Source organism: Heptranchias perlo, unplaced genomic scaffold, assembly GCF_035084215.1.
Source record: "Heptranchias perlo isolate sHepPer1 unplaced genomic scaffold, sHepPer1.hap1 HAP1_SCAFFOLD_143, whole genome shotgun sequence".
NCBI classification, from domain to species: Eukaryota; Metazoa; Chordata; class Chondrichthyes; order Hexanchiformes; family Hexanchidae; genus Heptranchias; species Heptranchias perlo.
Window position 1 is genome coordinate 260463 of NW_027138678.1, and position 20842 is coordinate 281304.

Consider the following 20842-nt stretch of genomic DNA (forward strand, 5'->3'; position numbering starts at 1 on the left):
TCCCATTAACCCATCCCAGTCATCCCTCATCCCATTAACCCATCCCATTCATCCCTCATCCTATTAACCCATCCCATTCATCCCTCATCCTATAAACCCATCCCATTCATCCCTCATCCTATTAACCCATCCCATTCATCCCTCATCCTATTAACCCATCCCACTCATCCCTCATCCTATAAACCCATCCCACTCATCCCTCATCCTATTAACCCATCCCACTCATCCCTCATCCTATTAACCCATCCCATTCATCCCTCATCCCATTAACCCATCCCATTCATCCCTCATCCCATTAACCCATCCCATTCATCCCTCATCCTATTAACCCATCCCATTCATCCCTCATCCCATTAACCCATCCCATTCATCCCTCATCCCATTAACCCATCCCATTCATCCCTCATCCTATTAACCCATCCCACTCATCCCTCATCCTATTAACCCATCCCACTCATCCCTCATCCCATTAACCCATCCCATTCATCCCTCATCCCATTAACCCATCCCATTCATCCCTCATCCTATTAACCCATCCCACTCATCCCTCATCCTATTAACCCATCCCATTCATCCCTCATCCCATTAACCCATCCCATTCATCCCTCATCCCATTAACCCATCCCACTCATCCCTCATCCTATAAACCCATCCCATTCATCCCTCATCCCATTAACCCATCCCACTCATCCCTCATCCCATTAACCCATCCCATTCATCCCTCATCCTATTAACCCATCCCATTCATCCCTCATCCCATTAACCCATCCCATTCATCCCTCATCCCATTAACCCATCCCACTCATCCCTGATCCTATTAACCCATCCCACTCATCCCTCATCCCATTAACCCATCCCATTCATCCCTCATCCCATTAACCCATCCCACTCATCCCTCATCCTATAAACCCATCCCATTCATCCCTCATCCTATTAACCCATCCCATTCATCCCTCATCCCATTAACCCATCCCATTCATCCCTCATCCCATTAACCCATCCCATTCATCCCTCATCCCATTAACCCATCCCATTCATCCCTCATCCCATTAACCCATCCCATTCATCCCTCATCCCATTAACCCATCCCATTCATCCCTCATCCTATTAACCCATCCCACTCATCCCTCATCCTATAAACCCATCCCATTCATCCCTCATCCCATTAACCCATCCCATTCATCCCTCATCCCATTAACCCATCCCATTCATCCCTCATCCCATTAACCCATCCCACTCATCCCTGATCCTATTAACCCATCCCATTCATCCCTCATCCTATAAACCCATCCCATTCATCCCTCATCCCATTAACCCATCCCATTCATCCCTCATCCCATTAACCCATCCCATTCATCCCTCATCCTATTAACCCATCCCATTCATCCCTCATCCCATTAACCCATCCCACTCATCCCTCATCCTATTAACCCATCCCACTCATCCCTGATCCTATTAACCCATCCCATTCATCCCTCATCCTATAAACCCATCCCATTCATCCCTGATCCTATTAACCCATCCCATTCATCCCTCATCCCATTAACCCATCCCATTCATCCCTCATCCTATTAACCCATCCCATTCATCCCTCATCCTATTAACCCATCCCATTCATCCCTGATCCTATTAACCCATCCCATTCATCCCTGATCCTATTAACCCATCCCATTCATCCCTCATCCTATTAACCCATCCCTCATCCATCACCCATCGTCCTATTGCCCCGAATCCACCCCAGCTTTTATTCCATAATAAAAGCAGAAATTGCTGGAAAGACTCCGTGAGTCGGGCAGCGCCTGTGGGGAGAGAAACGGAGGTAACTTTTGAGCTCGGTGACCTTTTGTGAGAAGCGGAGATGTTAAAAGTGTACAGTTTTCCGTAAGTGCGGAGCCAGGGAATTGTGGGCTGGGGAAAGAACACAAGGGAAGGTCTGTGATATGGTGGAGGCCACGAGTGATTGAATGACGGAAGGGAGGAGGTGAAAGGGGCAGGTTTTGCTCGTCCTTTGCTCGCAGGGGAAGGTGCCGTGGGGGAGGAAAGCGGGAGTTGCGGGAGAGTGGACCAGGGCGTCACGGGGGGAGCGGTCTCTTCGAATTGCTGACAGCGGAGGAGAGGGGACGATGTCCTTGGTGGTGGGATCAGCTTCTATTCCCTTGAGTTTAGAAGATTGAGAGTTGGTCCAACCGATGTCTTTATCACGATAACCCGATCGGATAGCATGGATGGAGATAAACTATTTTCTCTGGTGGGGGACTCCAGAAGGAAGGGACACAGTGTTGAAATGAGAGCTCGGCCATTCAGGAGTAAAGCCAAGAAGCAGTTTCTCAGACATAGGATAATGGAAATCTAGAAAACGGCTGTTGGGTTAATTAAAACTTTCAGGAATTAGATGGATAGATTTTTAGGTGGTTAATTGTTGTTCAGGTACAAGGCAGCCACGGTATAACGGAATGAAGGAACACACTGGAAGACTTGATTCATCTCCGAATGTCCCTACGCTGGTTTATTTTTAGTTGCGCACTGAGCCAAATTGCTCTTCCAAATTCTTATGAGAAAGAGTAGGTTTATTGAAACGAATCATCTGACTTTCTTATCTGCGTAAAGCTTTCCCACTTTCTGGACAGACGACGCAGTTTAGCTCAGCGTCAAAGTAGGTCAGTTCAACTTTGGGCGATGGTACAAGATTGGCATTAGAGTACAAGGACCTTCCCTCCATCATAAGGTCAGGAATGGGGATGTTCGCTGATGATTGCACAGTGTTCAGTTCCATTCGCAACCCCTCAGATAATGAAGCAGTCCGAGCCGGCATGCAGCAAGACCTGGACAACATCCAGGCTTGGGCTCATAAGTGGCAAGTAACATTCGCACCAGACAAGTGCCAGACAATGACCATCTCCAACAAGAGAGAGTCCAACCACCTCCCCTTGACATTCAACGGCATGACCATCGCCGAATCCCCCACCATCAGCATCCTGGGGGTCACCATTGACCAGAAACTTAACTGGACCAGCCATATAAATACTGTGGCTACGAGAGCAGGTCAGAGGCTGGGTATTCTGTGGCGAGTGACTCACCTCCTGACTCCCCAAAGCCTTTCCACCATCTACAAGGCACAAGTCAGGAGTGTGATGGAATACTCTCCACTTGCCTGGATGAGTGCAGCTCCAACAACACTCAAGAAGCTCGACACCATCCAGGACAAAGCAGCCCCCTTGATTGGCACCCCATCCACCACCCTAAACATTCACTCCCTTCACCACAGGCGCACTGTGGCTGCAGTGTGGACCATCCACAGGATGCACTGCAGCAACTCGCCAAGGCTTCTTCGACAGCACCTCCCAAACCCGCGACCTCTCCCACCTAGAAGGACAAGGGCAGCAGGCACATGGGGACAACACCACCTGCACGTTCCCCTCCAAGTCACACACCACCCCGACTTCGAAATATATCAGCCGTCCCTTCATCGTCGCTGGGTCAAAATCCTGGAACTCCCTTCCTAACAGCACTGTGGGAGAACCTTCACCACACGGACTGCAGCGGTTCAAGAAGGCGGCTCACCACCACCTTCTCAAGGGGCAATTAGGGATGGGCAATAAATGCCGGCCTCGCCAGCGACGCCCACATGCCGTGAACGAATAAAAAAAGAAGTTACCCACTTTATGCTATTGCCAAAAGTTAAAATCACCCCCATTGGACGGGAAAGTCAGGTGAGACGTATGACAGGAGGCCAATTCCATGTTGCCCATTTTACACTGAGTCAAAATTACGGCCAAAGTGTGTTTTACCCGCATTAATCTCTGTCTCTTCAACCCACCGGATAAAACCCCTCATTGAAATCAGATCAGGAGAAACCAGAAGATTGAACAGGGCTTGTCTCACTGAAGGCTGCCTCCAGTCTTTAATTTGCTTCCGTGCATTGGTTCCGAGTACTTCTTGTCCCTTTAATGAACTAAAATATTTGGGCCAACCTTGCGGTGTTCGTACTTTACGATCGCCCGTCATTTGCGAGTGTCCGCACGGCCAGGTTTCACTGTGAATGTGACAGGGAGCCCAAGAGAAACTTCTGTACCTGGAAAGCGGTGAGCCCTGGAACTGGGGGCGGTAGAGGTGAATAGCGTAGATGGATTTAAGGGGAAGCTGGATAAACACATGAGGGGGAGAAAGGAATGGAAGGATAGGGTGAGATGAAGTGGGGAGGGAGGAGGCTCGCGTGGAGCATAAACACCGGGATAGACCAGTCGGGCCGAGTGGCCTGCTCCTGTCCCGTTAATTCTGTGCAACGACTGATTCCAAGAGCTTGCAATCAACGATTGGTTGACGCCTTCCATCTGTTCGCAGATCAGCCGCCCAAACCGTCGATATCGCTCAACAGGGTTTCCAATACCTTTGTGAAGGGGGAGAAGGTTTTGATTCAGTGTCTCTCCTTGGGATTCTACAAGGGAGCGGTCTTCTTTCTGTACAAGGACGATGAGGAGAACCACATCGCCTCGAAGGTCGCTTCTGCCAGGGGCAACAGTGCAACATTTACTTTCTCCAAGGTCGACTCAGCGAACGAAGCCAATTACTCCTGCACCTACGAGGTTGAAGTTTCCGGAAGGCTTTACAAATCGGCCAAGAGTGAGGCGGCCAATGTTGTTGTCAGAGGTGCGTTCGATAAAATCCCGATACAATATCATACGAAATGAAAGCCGAGCAGATTAAGGCAGACTGGGCATGCAACGGCTCCAACTGTCGTTAACTAAGGGCAGGACGGGCAGTGGAACAGTGATTAGGGGCCTTTGCTGGTGTTTCTAAGTAACATTCGTGCCAGGCAAGTGCCAGGCAATGACCATCTCCAACAAGAGAGAGTCTAACCACCTCCCCTTGACATTCAACGGCATTACCATCGCCAAATCCCCCACCATCAACATCCTGGTGGTCACCATTGACCAGAAACTTAACTGGACCAGCCACATAAATACTGTGGCTACAAGAGCAGGTCAGAGGCTGGGTATTCTGCGGCGAGTGACTCACCTCCTGACTCCCCAAAGCCTTTCCACCATCTCCAAGGCACAAGTCAGGAGTGTGATGGAATACTCTCCACTTGCCTGGATGAGTGCAGCTCCAACAACACTCGAGAAGCTCGACACCATCCAGGACAAAGCAGCCCGCTTGATTGGTACCCCATCCACCACCCTAAACATTCACTCCCTTCACCACCGGCGCACAGTGGCTGCAGTGTGGACCATCCACAGGATGCACTGCAGCAACTCGCCAAGGCTTCTTCGACAGCACCTCCCAAACCCGCGACCTCTACCACCTAGAAGGACAAGAGCAGCAGGCACATGGGAACAACACCACCTGCACGTTCCCCTCCAAGTCACACACCATCCCGACTTGGAAATATATCGGCCGTTCCTTCATCGTCGCTGGGTCAAAATCCTGGAACTCCCTTCCTAACAGCACTGTGGGAGAACCTTCACCACACGGACTGCAGCGGTTCAAGAAGGCGGCTCACCGCCACCTTCTCAAGGGGCAATTAGGGGCGGGCAATAAATGCCGGCCTCACCAGCGACGCCCACATCCCATGAACGAATAATACAAAAAATAAGTTGCAGCATTTTAAATGGGTGAGACATATCTCAGCTGGATCGGAGAATGGGCGAGCATTTGCAATTAATCTCTGCATCTCCAATTAATCCAATTTGCTTTCCTTCTCCCACCTTCTATAGAACAGCTACTGAAGCCAACAATATATCTGGATGGACAATTGCAAGTATTGATGAAAGGGCTGTCGTTCGACATTATTTGCGAAGCTCCCGATTACTTCTCGGGGGCCAGGTTTTATCTGTACAAGGGCAGCGGTGGGGACTTCATCAGGTCTCAGAACGTCCAACTGCGTTTGGACAGAGTTAAGTTCAGGATCCAGGACATCAGTAAAGCCGACGATGGGAATTACTCCTGCGAGTACCAAGCTCAGATCGCTGGGGAAAGCTTCAACTCATCGCGCAGCGAGGACGTCCCAGTTACAGTGGTCGGTGAGTGCGATCGGGCTTTGGGGCAAGTGGCATTCTCGTTGCAAGAACGTATCTGAGATGTGGTGATGTTCACAGCGCCTTCCCCGGGTCCCCCTGCAAATAGATAGCGAGAGGTTAAGCGAACGGGCAAAAATTTGGCAGATGGAATATCATGTGGGAAAATGTGAAGTCGTCCACTTTGGGAGGAAAAATAAAAAAGCAAACTATTATTTGAACGGAGAAATACTACAGAATGCCGCGGTACAGAGGGATCTGGGTTTCCTCGTTCATGAAACACAAAAAGTCAACGTACAGGTGCAGCAGGTAATCCGGAAGGCAAACGGAATATTGGCCTTTATTTCTAGGGGGATGGAGTATAAAAGCAGGGAAGTCATGCTCCAACTGTACAGGGTGCTGGTGAGACCACACCTGGAGTACTGCGGACAGCTCTGGTGCCCTTATTTAAGGAAGGACATACTTGCATTGGAGGCAGTTCACTCGGTTGATTCCGGGTATGGAAGGGTTGTCTTATGAGGAAAGATTGAACAGGTTGGGTCTATACTCATTGGAGTTTAGAAGAATGAGAGGAGACCTTATTGAAACATACAAGATTCTGAGGGGACTCGATAGGGTAGATGCTGAGAAGATGTTATCCCTCATGGGGGAATCTAAAACTAGGGGGCATAGTCTCAGAATAAGGGGTCGCCCGTTTAAGACGGAAATGAGGAGGAATTTCTTCTCCCAGAGGGTCGGGAATCTTTGGAATTCTTGACCCCAAAAAGCTGTGGAGGCTGGGTCATTGAATACATTCGAGGCTGAGTTAGACCAATTTTTGATCAGCGAGGGAGTCAAAGGATATGGGGAAAGGGCGGGGAAAGTGGAGTTGAGGTAAAAATCAGATCGGCCACGATCTCATTGAATGGCGGAGCGGGCTCGAGGGGCCGAATGGCCTTCTCCTGCTCCTACCTCTTACGGTCTCTTACGGCTCAGGGCGAATCTATCCCTTCCGTCTCGGCTCTGACCCCAATAAGACTCATTTCCAGCGATTTGCCGGCGTTCATTTCTCTCGCATGCTTTCAGACGACGTGGCCCTGCGATTGGTGGATGGTGAGAACGACTGCTTGGGCACGGTCCAGGTCTATTACAACGAGACCTGGGGCTCGGTCTGCGCCGACTCCTGGGACATCGCAGACGTGCAGGTCGTCTGCAGGCAACTCGGCTGCGGCTTCGCTCAGAGAACGGCGGACGCGTCAAGCGATGTGCAGATCGCCAAGCCCATCTGGTTGAGTACCGTCCGGTGCAGCGGTGCCGAGACGCACCTGTGGGTTTGCCCGTCGCGGGCGTGGACCAGCAGCATCTCCTGCGGGCGTTCCAACAGCGCAAAAGTCAGTTGCTCAGGTAATAACATTGCCGCTACTTCATTTCTCGTGGGGGAGAGGGGAACGAGGGATATTTAGGGTTCGCGGCTGAATGGAACCGAGACACGGATCAGATTGAATGGCGGGACGGACTCGAGGGGCTGAATGGCCTCCTTTTGTCCCCGTGTCCCAATTCCTCCCCCCCCCCGCCGCCTCCGATACACCTCCTTGAGCCCCGCAGCCCAAGCTGAGGCCTTGGGTTCATGCTCAGAGGGCTGATCGCATCTGACACAGATCCTATCATATCCGGGGAGGGTGAGGCCATAGGGAGCCCTCCCCTCCTTTCCCTGAAAGAACGCTGGGGTCCGGGCTCCAAAGGGTCCAGACCCACGTCCCCCCTTCCACCCACTCCTCAATGGCGTTTCTCCCGAGCGGCCCCGTTGATCGCGGGCGAGGCCCGCAGGATAAGTGTCGGCAGGGTTTTCGAAACAGGGACAGACGGACACGGAGACGGAGAGACACAGACAAGGCAGTTGGTTGTCCATCCGACCGTGATTGTCCAGACTACCGACCACCGAAATCTCAATGCTGCAAACTTGAAAGTTCCTTTAATTGCATCACGGCTCGTTAACAGAGAAAACAGAGTCGGGACAAAAGGGTCATTTCCAAAATGGCAATCTGTAACTAGTGGGGTGCCGCAGGGCTCAGTGCTGGGACCTCAACTATTTACAATATATATCAATGATTTGGATGAAGGAACAGAGTGTCCTGCGGCCAAATTTGCTGATGATACAAAGATAGGTGGAAAAGCAAGTTGTGATGAGGACACAGAGTGTCTGCAAAGGGATATCGACAGGTTAAGGGAACGGGCAAAAATTTGGCAGATGGAATCTAATGTGGGAAAATGTGAAGTCGTCCACTTTGGGAGGAAAAATAAAAAAGCAAACTATTATTTGAATGGAGAAATATTACAAAATGCCGCGGTACAGAGGGATCTGGGTGTCCTCGTCCATGAAACACAAAAAGTCAACATACAGGTGCAGCAGGTAATCCGGAAGGCAAACGGAATATTGGCCTTTATTTCGAGGGGGATGGAGTATAAAAGCAGGGAAGTCATGCTCCAACTGTACAGGGTGCTGGTGAGACCACACCTGGAGTACTGCGGACAGTTCTGGTGCCCTTATTTAAGGAAGGACATACTTGCATTGGAGGCAGTTCAGAGAAGGTTCACTCGGTTGATTCCGGGTATGGAAGGGTTGTCTTATGAGGAAAGATTGAACAGGTTGGGTCTATACTCATTGGAGTTTAGAAGAATGAGAGGAGATCTTATTGAAACATACAAGATTCTGAGGGGACTCGATAGGGTAGATGCTGAGAGGATGTTACCCCTCATGGGGGAATCTAAAACTAGGGGGCATAGTCTCAGAATAAGGGGTCGCCCGTTTAAGACGGAAATGAGGAGGAATTTCTTCTCCCAGAGGGTCGCGAATCTTTGGAATTCTTGACCCCAAAAAGCTGTGGAGGCTGAGTCATCGAATCCATTCAAGGCTGTGTTAGACCAATTTTTGATCAGCGAGGGTGTCAAAGGATATGGGGAAAGGACGGGGAAAGTGGAGTTGAGATAAAAATCAGATCGGCCATGGTCTCATTGAATGGGGGAGCAGGCTCGAGGGGCCGAATGGCCTACTCCTGCTCCTATCTCTTATGGTCTTATGATTTACTGGGCGAATTGCGCAGTGGTCTCCGACTGTCCATCGCAGTTTTCGACTGATGTCCGCGGTGTTTGTCCAAGGACAGATAAAGCCTCCAACAGAATCGGGAAGGGCACACAACCTTAAAATAAGAGCTTGGCAGTCCAAGTACGATGCCAGGAAGCACTCCTTCACGCAAAGGGGAGTGGAAATCTGGAACTCTCTCCCCCGTAATGCTGTCGAGGCTGTGGGGGGGCCAGTTAAAAATTTCGAAACTGAGAGTGACCGATTTTTGTTGGCTCAGGGTACGATAAGATCATGGGCTGATCTGTGATCTAACTCCATATACCTGCCTTTGGCCCATATCCCTTAATACCTTTGGTTGCCAAAAAGCTATCTATCTCAGATTGAAATTTAGCAATTGTGCTAGCATCAATTGCCGTTTGCGGAAGAGAGTTCCAAACTTCTACCATCCTTTGTGTGTAGAAATGTTTTCTAATCTCGCTCCTGAAAGGTCTGGCTCTAATTTTTAGACTGTGCCCCCTACTCCTAGAATCCCCAACCAGCGGAAATAGTTTCTCTCTATCCACCCTATCCGTTCCCCTTAATATCTTATAAACTTCGATCAGGTCACCCCATAACCTTCGAAACTCTAGAGAATACAACCCCAATTTGTGTAATCTCTCCTCGTAACTTAACCCTTGTAACTCAATCCTTGAAGACTACAATTGCAGCATGAAAAGGTTTACAGCACCTCGATTATAAATGACGTCGTACTCATCCATAACACAGAAAATTGAGGAGGAAGTATGGTTTTCTGTGCAGACGGGAAGTGTGTAGGAGGGAATAGAGAGAGAGAGGGAGAGAGACTGAGAGAGAGGGAATGAAAGTTGGTCTTTGAGTTTCTGACTTATCGCTGTCGCACTGCAAAAAACAAATGCGATCCCATCAGCGGATGAGAATTCCAGGTAGCAACCCTTTGCAGTTAAATTCCTGGGCACCGTGTTGTCCTGGCAGCTTTTTTTTTGTTCGTTCATGGGATGCGGGCGTCGCTGGCGAGGTCGGCATTTATTGCCCATCCCTGATTGCCCCTTGAGAAGGCGGTGGTGAGCCGCCTTCTTGAACCGCTGCAGTCCGTGTGGTGAAGGTTCTCCCACAGTGCTGTTAGGAAGGGAGTTCCAGGATTTTGACCCAGCGACGATGAAGGAACGGCCGATATATTTCCAAGTCGGGATGGTGTGTGACTCGGAGGGGAACGTGCAGGTGGTGTTGTCCCCATGTGCCTGCTGCCCTTGTCCTTCTAGGTGGGAGAGGTCGCGGGTTTGGGAGGTGCTGTCGAAGAAGCCTTGGCGAGTTGCTGCAGTGCATCCTGTGGATGGTCCACACTGCAGCCACTGTGCGCCGGTGGTGAAGGGAGTGAATGTTTAGGGTGGTGGATGGGGTGCCAATCAAGCGGGCTGCTTTGCCCTGGATGGTGTCGAGCTTCTTGAGTGTTGTTGGAGCTGCACTCATCCAGGCAAGTGGAGAGTATTCCATCACACTCCTGACTTGTGCCTCGGAGATGGTGGAAAGGCTTTGGGTAGTCAGGAGGTGAGTCACTCGCCGCAGAATACCCAGCCTCTGACCTGCTCTCGTAGCCACAGTATTTATATGGCTGGTCCAGTTAAGTTTCTGGTCAATGGTGGCCCCCAGGATGTTGATGGTGGGGGATTCGGCGATGGTAATGCCGTTGAATGTCAAGGGGAGGTAGTTGGATTCTTTCTCTTTCACAAACATGCCTTATCTTCTGTAATGACAGCTCAACCACCTCAACCGCTGATGTCCATCGTTGGAACTGGTGTCGTTTTCAAAGGCGACACCATTCAGTTCGTCTGCTCAGCCCACTTTTTGTACAATGGAGCCTCAATGTCACTTTACAAAATGGGCGAGGCGAACCCGCTCTTGTACGATGTCATCCACTCGAATAAAAACGCAGTGACCTTCAGCATCGCCAACATCAACAACACCCACGATGGTACCTACTGGTGCAATTATCAAATCGAAGTCTCCGAACTCGTCTTCGTGTCGGAAAACAGCGAATCGCAGGAGATCACTGTCGTCGGTAAGCAACGTTCGTGAGCAAGCATCTTTCCCTCAACACGCGCAGCTCTTGCATCGCTCACCGTTAGATCTGCTCGATGTCCGGTGAGATAGCCAATGTGGCTGGATGCAAGGCCGCAATTGTCCCAACGTTTGCCCCATCGCTGACGATGCGTGAAAGCTCTTTTAGATCAAGCATCTCAGAGCGTGCTTTCAAAATTTAAATCGACAGGAATAAGCAAAGAGACGAACACTTCTTCACGCGAAGGATAGTAGCAATCTGGAACTCTCTTTCCCCCTCCCAAAAAAATCTGATGGAATTTCAAAACTTAGATTGATCGTTTTTGTTAGGTCAGGGTATTAAACAGAATTACACCGAATTTACAGCACAGAAACAGGCCGTTCGGCCCGACAGGTCCCTGCTGGTGTTTACGAGCCTCCTCCCTCCCTACTCCATCTCACCCCATCCTTCTATCCCTTTCTCCCTCATGTGTTTATCCAGCTTCCCCTTAAATCCATCCACACTATTCACCTCAACTACTCCTTGTGGGAGCGAGTTCCACATTCTCACCACTCTCTGGGGTAAGGAAGTTTCTCCAGAATTTCAGCCCACAAAATCCGTCAGGAAGACAAGTCCCGGCCAGCATTGCTCGAACGGGAAACCAGGCATCAGTCACCGAAAGTCGCTGACCAAAAACCTATTATAAAAGTGGCTCTTTATTAAAAATGAGGGATAATATGAGACTTCACGTTTCAAATAGTTAATTTTTAATTGTTAGGTTGGACCTGACATTTTTAAGCCGACCTGTTCGATGGTGTAATTTAGTTAATTTCCAGCTGGGCACTTGAGCAAGTTGGCGCTGGCTCAGTGATTTCGCTGATGGCAGAGGGCCGTGTCCCTTGAATTGGGCCCTGTCCCATTGCCAGCCAATCACTGCGAGCGAGTTCCACTTTCAACCCGCCACTAACAACGGAGAAAGCCCCTCGAGCCCCCCCATTATTGGGGGAGCTACGTCTACCCCTATATAGACAGCAAATGGATGCAGCATGATTTCGAAATCGTTAGTCTTTCTCATTATCTGTATTTTTTGATATAAGTTTTGAAAGTTGATAGATTGGTTTATAGCCCCTCTGTTGAAATGACTCCACATCTCCTTCCCCCACTGCACCTCGTTCCCACGCTCTCCCAATTCCCAGATGAAAGATCTCACACTTTTTGCCAAATGCTCGCCCACTGTCCTTACCGACCTCTGTGCTCAGGTTCGGTGCGTTGGGAGGAAAAATGAAAAAGCAAACTATTAGTTGAATGGAGAAATATTACAAAATGCCGCAGTACAGAGGGATCTGGGTGTCCTCGTACATGAAACACAAAAAGTCAACATACAGGTGCAGCAGGTAATCCGGAAGGCAAACGGAATATTGGCCTTTATTTCGAGGGGGATGGAGTATAAAAGCAGGGAAGTCATGCTCCAACTGTACAGGGTGCTGGTGAGACCACACCTGGAGTACTGCGGACAGTTCTGGTGCCCTTATTTAAGGAAGGACATACTTGCATGGGAGGCAGTTCAGAGAAGGTTCACTCGGTTGATTCCGGGTATGGAAGGTTTGTCTTATGAGGAAAGATTGAACAGGTTGGGTCTCTACTCAATGGAGTTTCGAAGAATGAGAGGAGATCTTATTGAAACATACAAGATTCTGAGGGGACTCGATAGGGTGGATGCTGAGAGGATGTTACCCCTCATGGGGGAATCTAAAACTAGGGGGCATAGTCTCAGAATAAGGGGTCGCCCATTTAAGACGGAAATGAGGAGGAATTTCTTCTCCCAGAGGGTCGTGAATCTTTGGAATTCTTGACCCCAAAAAGCTGTGGGGGCCGAGTCATCGAATACACTCAAGGCCGAGTTCGACCAATTTTTGATCAGCGAGGGAGACAAAGGATGTGGGGAAAGGGCGGGGAAAGTGGAGTTGAGGTAAAAATCAGATCGGCCATGGTCTCATTGAATGGCGGAGCGGCCTCGAGGGGCCGAATGGCCAACTCCTGCTCCTATCTCTTATGGTTAAGGGGTATAGAACCAAGGAGGGAAGATACAGATCAGCCACGATCGAATTGGATAGTGGGACAGGCTCGAGGGGCTGAATGGCCCCCATCTATTTCTAGGAAGACGGGCTGACTTACATCACCGTGTTCAATTCTCCGCCTGTTTGGAGCGTGTAACAGGGGAGCTGGCCCGCACGTGACCGAAATCCTTTCATGCTTTTTTTTTTTGGTTGGGTGGGGGGCGACATTAACCTTGTGGTGTATTCGCAGAGGACTCTAACATTCGAATCGTGGACGGACCAAACTCGTGTTCCGGAAGAGTCGAGGTTTACTACAACGGCAGCTGGGGGACCATCTGCGATTCTGGATGGGGGATCTTGGACGCGGAGGTCGTGTGCAACCAGCTCGGATGCGGGTTTGGCCAATCGGCCACTTTCGGAGGTCACTTTGGAGAGGGGACGGGGCCGGTTTTGTTGGACAACGTCCGCTGCAACGGGTCGGAGCCGTTCCTGTGGTCCTGCGCCTCGCTGACCATCGGCCCCCGATCCTGCCGCCAGAAGAACGATGCAGGCGTTATTTGCTCAGGTGACGACATTCGGCGGCCCGTGCTCTGCGCGCCGAAACGCTAAAAGTGACAGAAGGGGTTAGTTCGAGTTGGCGCGAGAAACGGGCGGTGTCCCGTGGCATGACTTGAGGGGGGTGCTGCGCAGTCAGAGACCACCCCCCCGCCCTGGATCGCATGGGACTTTAAAGTGAGTCCCCCGTCTGGCCTCTCAGGTCGGCTCAAAATAAAAAAAAATCCATGGCACTGGACCTTCCAGAATTCCCCAGATTCCAGAACGGTCCCCCGCGGATTGGAAGGTGGCAAATGCAACCCCCGCTACCCAAGAAAGGAGGGAGAGAGAAAACAGGGAACGACAGGCCAGTTAGCCTGACGTCGGCCATCGGAAAAATGATAGAATCTATTATTAAGGAAGTGGTAACACTTAGAAAATCATAATATGATCAGGCAGAGTCAACATGGTTTTATGAAAGGGAAATCGTGTTTGACAAATTTATTAGAGTTTTTTTGAGGATGTGACTAGCAGGGGAGATAAGGGGGAACCAGTGGATGTAGTATATTTGGATTTTCAAAAGGCATTCGATAAGGTGCCACATAAAAGGTTGTCACACAAGATTAGGGCTCATGGGGTTGGGGGTAATTTATTATCATGGATAGAGGATTGGTTAACGGACAGAAAACAGAGAGTAGGGATAAACGGGTCATTCTCAGGTTGTCAGGCTGTAACTAGTGGGGTACCACAAGGATCAGTGCTCGGGCCTCAGCTATTTACAATCTATATTAATGACTTGGATGAAGGGACCGAGTGTAATGTATCCAAGTTTGCTGACGATACAAAGCTAGGTGGGAAAGTAAGCTGTGAGGAGGACACAGAGTCTGCAAAGGGATATAGACAGGTTCAGTGAGTGGGCAAGAAGGTGGCAGATGGAGTATAATGTGGGGAAATGTGAGTTTATTCACTTTGGTAGGAAGAATAGAAAAACAGGATATTTTTTAAATGGTGAGAGACCATTAAATGTTGGTGTTCAGAGGGATTTGGGTGTCCTCGTACGAGAAACACAGAAAGTTAACATGGAGGTACAGCAAGTAATTAGGAAGGCAAATTGTATGTTAGCATTTATTGCAAGGGGGTTGGAGTACAAGAGTAAGGAAGTCTTGCTGCAATTGTCCAGGGCTTTGGTGAGACCTCACCTGGAGTACTGTGTACAGTTTTGGTCTCCTTATCTAAGGAAGGATATACTTGCCTTAGAGGCGGTGCAACAAAGGTTCACTAGATTGATTCCTGGGATGAGAGGGTTGTCCTGTGAGGAGAGATTGAGCAGAATGGGCCGATACTCTCTGGAGTTTAGAAGAATGAGAGGTGATCTCATTGAAACATATCAGATTCTGAGGGGGTTTGACAGGGTAGATGCTGAGAGGCTGTTTCCCCTGGCTGGAGAGTCTAGAACGAGGGGGCATAGTCTCAGGATAAGGGGTCGGCCATTCAAGACTGAGATGAGGAGGAATTTCTTCACTCAGAGGGTGGTGAATCTTTGGAATTCTCTACCCCAGAGGGCTGTGGATGCTCAGTCATTGAATATATTCAAGGCTGAGATCGATAGATTTTTGGGCTCTCGGGGAATCAAGGGATATGGGGATCGGGGGGGGGAAAGTGGAGTTGAGGTGGAAGATCAGCCATGATCTGATTGAACGGCGGAGCAGGCTCGAGGGGCCGAGTGGCCCACTCCTGCTCCTATTTCTGACGTTCTTGAGCAAGAGCAGATGAGTTCTGCTCTATCTCCTCAACGGACATCATTAAAACAATACTCTGAGTTATCTGTTTACTATCAAATTGCCGCTGTGGGATCCTTCTGTTCAAAAATCGGCTGACCCGTTTGCCGATGTCACCAAAAGCACTTCATCGGCTGTAAAACACTTTGAGGAGCCGTGAAAGGCTCGCTGTAATCAAAAGTGTGTTCCCCGTTCTCGTCTTCAAACGGCAACGATATTATCCCCCCTCCCAATTGACCCATGTGTCAGTCGTTTGGATCCATCCGTTTCATTCGCTGTATCTTCCCTCGATCCAGATGAGCCCCAAAGCCCTGAGATCAACGTGTTGAGGACGTCCGGGACTTTCGCACGAGGGGAGTCTCTCAGCATCCAGTGCACCGCGCTAAGCCACTACACAGCGGGGACCTTCCATTTGCAAAAGGTCGGTGAGTCCGCCTACACGAGTTCAATGGCGGCAGGCGCCAAGTACGCCAATGTCACGTTCATCGTCGAAGATGTGAAGATGAGCCAGGGCGGATATTACACCTGCATGTACCAATTGGAGAGGCAGGGACGATTGTACAATTCGACAAAGAGTGACAGAGTGAAGATAGATGTTATTGGTAAGTGTCCTATCTACTGGAGTTTCTTGAGGATGTAACTAGTAGAACAGATGGGGGACAACCAGTGGATGTGGTGTACTTGGATTTTCAGAAGGTCCCACACAAGAGGTTAGTGTGCAAAAATAAAGCACATGGGATTTGGGGGGAATATACTGGCATGGATTGAGAATTGGTTGACAGACAGGAAACAGGGAGTAGGTATAAACGGGTCTTTTTCCGGGGTGTCAGGCAGTGACTAGTGGGGTACCGCAGGGATCAGTGCTTGGGCCCCAGCTATTCACAATATATATCAATGATTTGGACGAGGGAACTGAATGCAACATTTCCAAGTTTGCAGGCGACACAAAGCTGGGGTGGAATGTGAGCTGTGAGGAGGATGCAAAGAGGCTCCAATGTGAGTTACACAAGTTGGATGAGTGGGCAAGAAGATGGCAGATGCAGTATAACGTGGATAAATGTGAGGTTATCCACTTTGGTTGTAAAAACAGAAAGGCAGATTATTATCTGAACGGTGACAGATTGGGAAAAGGGGAGGTGCAACGAGACCTGGGTGTCCTTGTACACCAGTCACTGAAAGTGAGCATTCAGGTGCAGCAAGCAGTTAGGAAGGCGAATGGTATGTTGGCCTTCATTGCAAGAGGATTTGAGTACGGGAGCGGGGATGTCTTACTGCAGTTATAAAGGACCTTGGTGAGACCACACCTGGAGTATTGTGTGCAGTTTTGGTCTCCTTACCTATGAAAGGATATACTTGCCATGGAGGGAGTGCAGCGAAGGTTCACCAGACTGATCCCTGGGATGGCGGGGACTGTACGAGGAGAGATTGGGTCGACTCGGCCTGTATTCACTCGAGTTTAGAAGAATGAGAGGGGATCTCATTGAAACATACACAATTCTGACAGGGCTCGACAGACTGGATGCAGGGAGGATGTTTCCCCTGGCTGGAGGGTGCAGAACGAGGGGTCACAGCCTCAGGATACGGGGTAGGACATTTAGGACTGAGATGAGGAGAAATGTCTTCACTCAGAGGGTGGTGAACCTGTGGAATTCTCTACCACAGAAGGCAGTGGAGGCCAAGTCACTGAATATATTGAAGAAGGAGCTGGATAGATTTCTTGACACAAAAAGGCATCAAGAGGTACGGGGAGGGAGAGCGGGAATATGGTATTGAGATAGAGGACCAGCCATGGTCATATTGAATGGCGGAGCAGGCTCGAAGGGCCGAATGGCCTACTCCTGCTCCGAGTTTCTACGTTTCTGTTCCTGACGAATTCTTACCTGAGCCCGTATCCGGATTGATGGATAATTGGTTCGAAACGACGGTGTGCATGAGCAGAGGGAATGAGCAAGACACAAGTGTCATTTTGGGCAAAATGGGCGGTGGTAGCTGAAAAGGGACAATGTGATTTTACCCCTTAGGGAGGAATTCTGACTTTGAGCATGAGAGGAGCATTGCCGCCCAGAATATCGAAGCAGTCGTAGCTATAGGTTCACCTGTATTGGTTTCTCTTCCCACTCCTGCACTGTTCTGTCCAAGGGTCTATCCTTGGCTGTCCCCCACCCCCCCATTTCTCATCTGCATGCTGGCCCCTCGCCGAAATCGACCTCCCTCGACCCCTCCACTGTCTCTCATTTCTCACACTGCTCGCCCGACATTCAGTACCGGATGAGGAAAATTATCGTCCAACTAAATATCCATTCCTGAGCCGACCGACTCCAGCCCTCTCCCTGGCCACAGTCTGAGGCTGAAACAGACCATTCGCAACCTTGGCGTCCCATTTTTTTTTATTATTCGTTCATGGGGTGTGGGCGTCGCAGGCGAGGCCGACATTCATTGCCCATCCCTGATTGCCCCTTGAGAAGGTGGTGGTGAGCCGCCTTCTTGAACCGCTGCAGTCCGTGTGGTGAAGGTTCTCCCACAGTGCTGTTAGGAAGGGAGTTCCAGGATTTTGACCCAGCGACGATGAAGGAACGGCCGATATATTTCCAAGTCGGGATGGTGTGTGACTTGGAGGGGAACGTGCAGGTGGTGTTGGCCCCCATGTGCCTGCTGCCCTCGTCCTTCTCGGTGGGAGAGGTCGCGGGTTTGGGAGGTGCTGTCGAAGAAGCCTTGGCGAGTTGCTGCAGTGCATCCTGTGGATGGTACACACTGCAGCCACAGTGCGCCGGTGGTGAAGGGAGTGAATGTTTAGGGTGGTGGATGGGGTGCCAATCAAGTGGGCTGCTTTGTCCTGGATGGTGTCGAGCTTCTTGAGTGTTGTTGGAGCTGCACTCATCCAGGCAAGTGGAGAGTATTCCATCACACTCCTGACTTGTGCCTTGGAGATGGTGGAAAGGCTTTGGGGAGTCAGGAGGTGAGTCACTCGCCGCAGAATACCCAGCCTCTGACCTGCTCTTGTAGCCACAGTATTTATATGGCTGGTCCAGTTAAGTTTCTGGTCAATGGTGACCCCCAGGATGTTGATGGTGGGGGATTCGGCGATGGTAATGCCGTTGAATGTCAAGTGGAGGAGGTTAGACTCTCTCTTGTTGGAGATGGTCATTGCCTGGCACTTGTCTGGCGCGAATGTTATTTGCCACTTATGAGCCCAAGCCTGGATGTTGTCCAGGTCTTGCTGCATGCGGGCTCGGACTGCTTCATTATTTGACCCTGAGATGAGATTCTGGCCTCATCTCTGCTCCATCACCAAGACCGCCGACTTCCACCTCGAGTAACATCGCCCGTCTCCGCCCCTGCCACAGCTCATCTGCTGCTGAAACCCTCATCCATGCCTTTGTTACCTCCAGACTCCACTGTTTCGAATGGGCTCCTGGCCAAACTCCCATCTTCCACCCTCCATGAACTTGAACTCATCCAAAACTCTGCTGCCCGTATCCCAACTCACACCAAGTCCCGTTCACCCATCACCCCCTGTGCTCGCTGGACCGACACTGGCATCCAGTCCGGGAACGCCTCGATTTTAAAATTCTCATCCACGTGTTCAAATCCCTCCATGGCCCTCGCCCCCCCTCCCTATCTCTGTAACCCCCTCCAGCCCCTACAATTCTCATCCTCCTGTTCAAATCCCTCCATGGCCCTCGCCCCCCCCTCCCTATCTCTGTAACCTCCTCCAGCCCCCTACAATCCTCATCCTCCTGTTCAAATCCCTCCATGGCCCTCGCCCCCCCTCCCTATCTCTGTAACCTCCTCCAGCCCCTACAATTCTCATCCTCCTGTTCAAATCCCTCCATGGCCCTCGCCCCTCCCTCCCTATCTCTGTAACCTCCTCCAACCCCTACAATTCTCACCCTCCTGTTCAAATCCCTCCATGGCCCTCGCCCCCCTCCCTATCTTTGTAACCTCCTCCAGTCCCTACAATCCTCATCCTCCTGTTCAAATCCCTCCATGGCCCTCGCCCCCCTCTCTGTCTCTGTAACCTCCTCCAGTCCCTACAATCCTCATCCTCCTGTTCAAATCCCTCCATGCCCCTCGCCCCCCTCCCTATCTCTGTAACCTCCTCCAGCCCCTACAATTCTCATCCTCCTGTTCAAATCCCTCCATGGCCCTCGCCCCCCTCCCTATCTCTGTAACCTCCTAAGACCCTCCGAGATCTCTGCGCTCCTCCAATTCCGGCCTCTTGCGTATCCCCGATTCCCATCGCTCCACCATTGGCGGCCGTGCCTTCAGCTGCCTGGGCCCTGAGCTCTGGAATTCCCTCCCTAAACCTCTCCCCCTCTCTCTCCTCCTTCAAGATGCTCCTTCAAACCTCCCTCTTTGACCGAGCTTTTAGTCACCTGTCCAAATATCTCCTTATGAGCAGTTCTGGGCACCGCACCTTCGGAAGGACATATTGGCCTTGGAGGGAGTGCAGCGTAGGTTTACTAGAATGATACCCGGACTTCAAGGGTTAAGCTACGAGGAGAGATTACACAAATTGGGGTTGTATTCTCTGGAGTTTCGAAGGTTAAGGGGTGATCTGATCGAAGTTTATAAGATATTAAGGGGAACGGATAGGGTGGATAGAGAGAAACTATTTCCGCTGGTTGGGGATTCTAGGAGTAGGGGGCACAGTCTAAAAATTAGAGCCAGACCTTTCAGGAGCGAGATTAGAAAACATTTCTACACACAAAGGGTGGTAGAAGTTTGGAACTCTCTTCCGCAAACGGCAATTGATACTAGCTCAATTGCTAAATTTAAATCTGAGATAGATAGCTTTTTGGCAACCAAAGGGTGTTAAGGGATATGGGCCAAAGGCAGGTATATGGAGTTAGATCACAGATCAGCCATGATCTTATCAAATGGCGGAGTCGGCTCGAGGGGCTGAATGGCCTCCTCCTGTTCCTATGTTATGTGTCAAATTTTGTTTGATCATCGCTCCTGTGAAGGGATGTTAAAGGCACTATATAAATGCAATTTGTGGTTGTTGTTTTTTGTTATATTCCAATGTACAATGGGTGGTTGAACGGAGGTCGGCCATTTTATACGCGGGCCCAAGTTGAAATCACTCCGTTGAGTGCGAGATCCCTCGAGAAACCCCTGCCACAGTGAGCCGCACCTTCAACGGACTGACATTCGCTTTCCCTCGTCGTGATTCAACTTTCAAAAGACGATCGAAAACCAAAAAAAAAATAACTGGCCGGCTCAGGGGGAACGGGACGAATTGGGATCGCCCTTTCATCGAGTGATAGAACGGGCAGGATGGGCCGAACGGCCGCCTTCCTTTCAGTCTTACAAGAAATAGGAGCAGGAGTCGGCCAATCGGC

The 20842-nt window shown here is 50.3% G+C and overlaps 1 protein-coding gene across 1 annotated transcript in view; it reads left to right on the forward strand.

Annotated features, from left to right (window-relative positions):
- Positions 1 to 20842, forward strand: part of LOC137308896 (deleted in malignant brain tumors 1 protein-like) — a 64416-nt gene that overhangs the window by 14492 nt on the left and 29082 nt on the right. The window contains exons 2-7 of the mRNA XM_067977333.1: positions 4342 to 4647; positions 5715 to 6020; positions 6990 to 7397; positions 10847 to 11149; positions 13436 to 13750; positions 15794 to 16099. Coding sequence (XP_067833434.1) covers positions 4342 to 4647; positions 5715 to 6020; positions 6990 to 7397; positions 10847 to 11149; positions 13436 to 13750; positions 15794 to 16099 — 1944 coding nt within the window. The remainder of the gene's footprint in view (positions 1 to 4341; positions 4648 to 5714; positions 6021 to 6989; positions 7398 to 10846; positions 11150 to 13435; positions 13751 to 15793; positions 16100 to 20842) is intronic.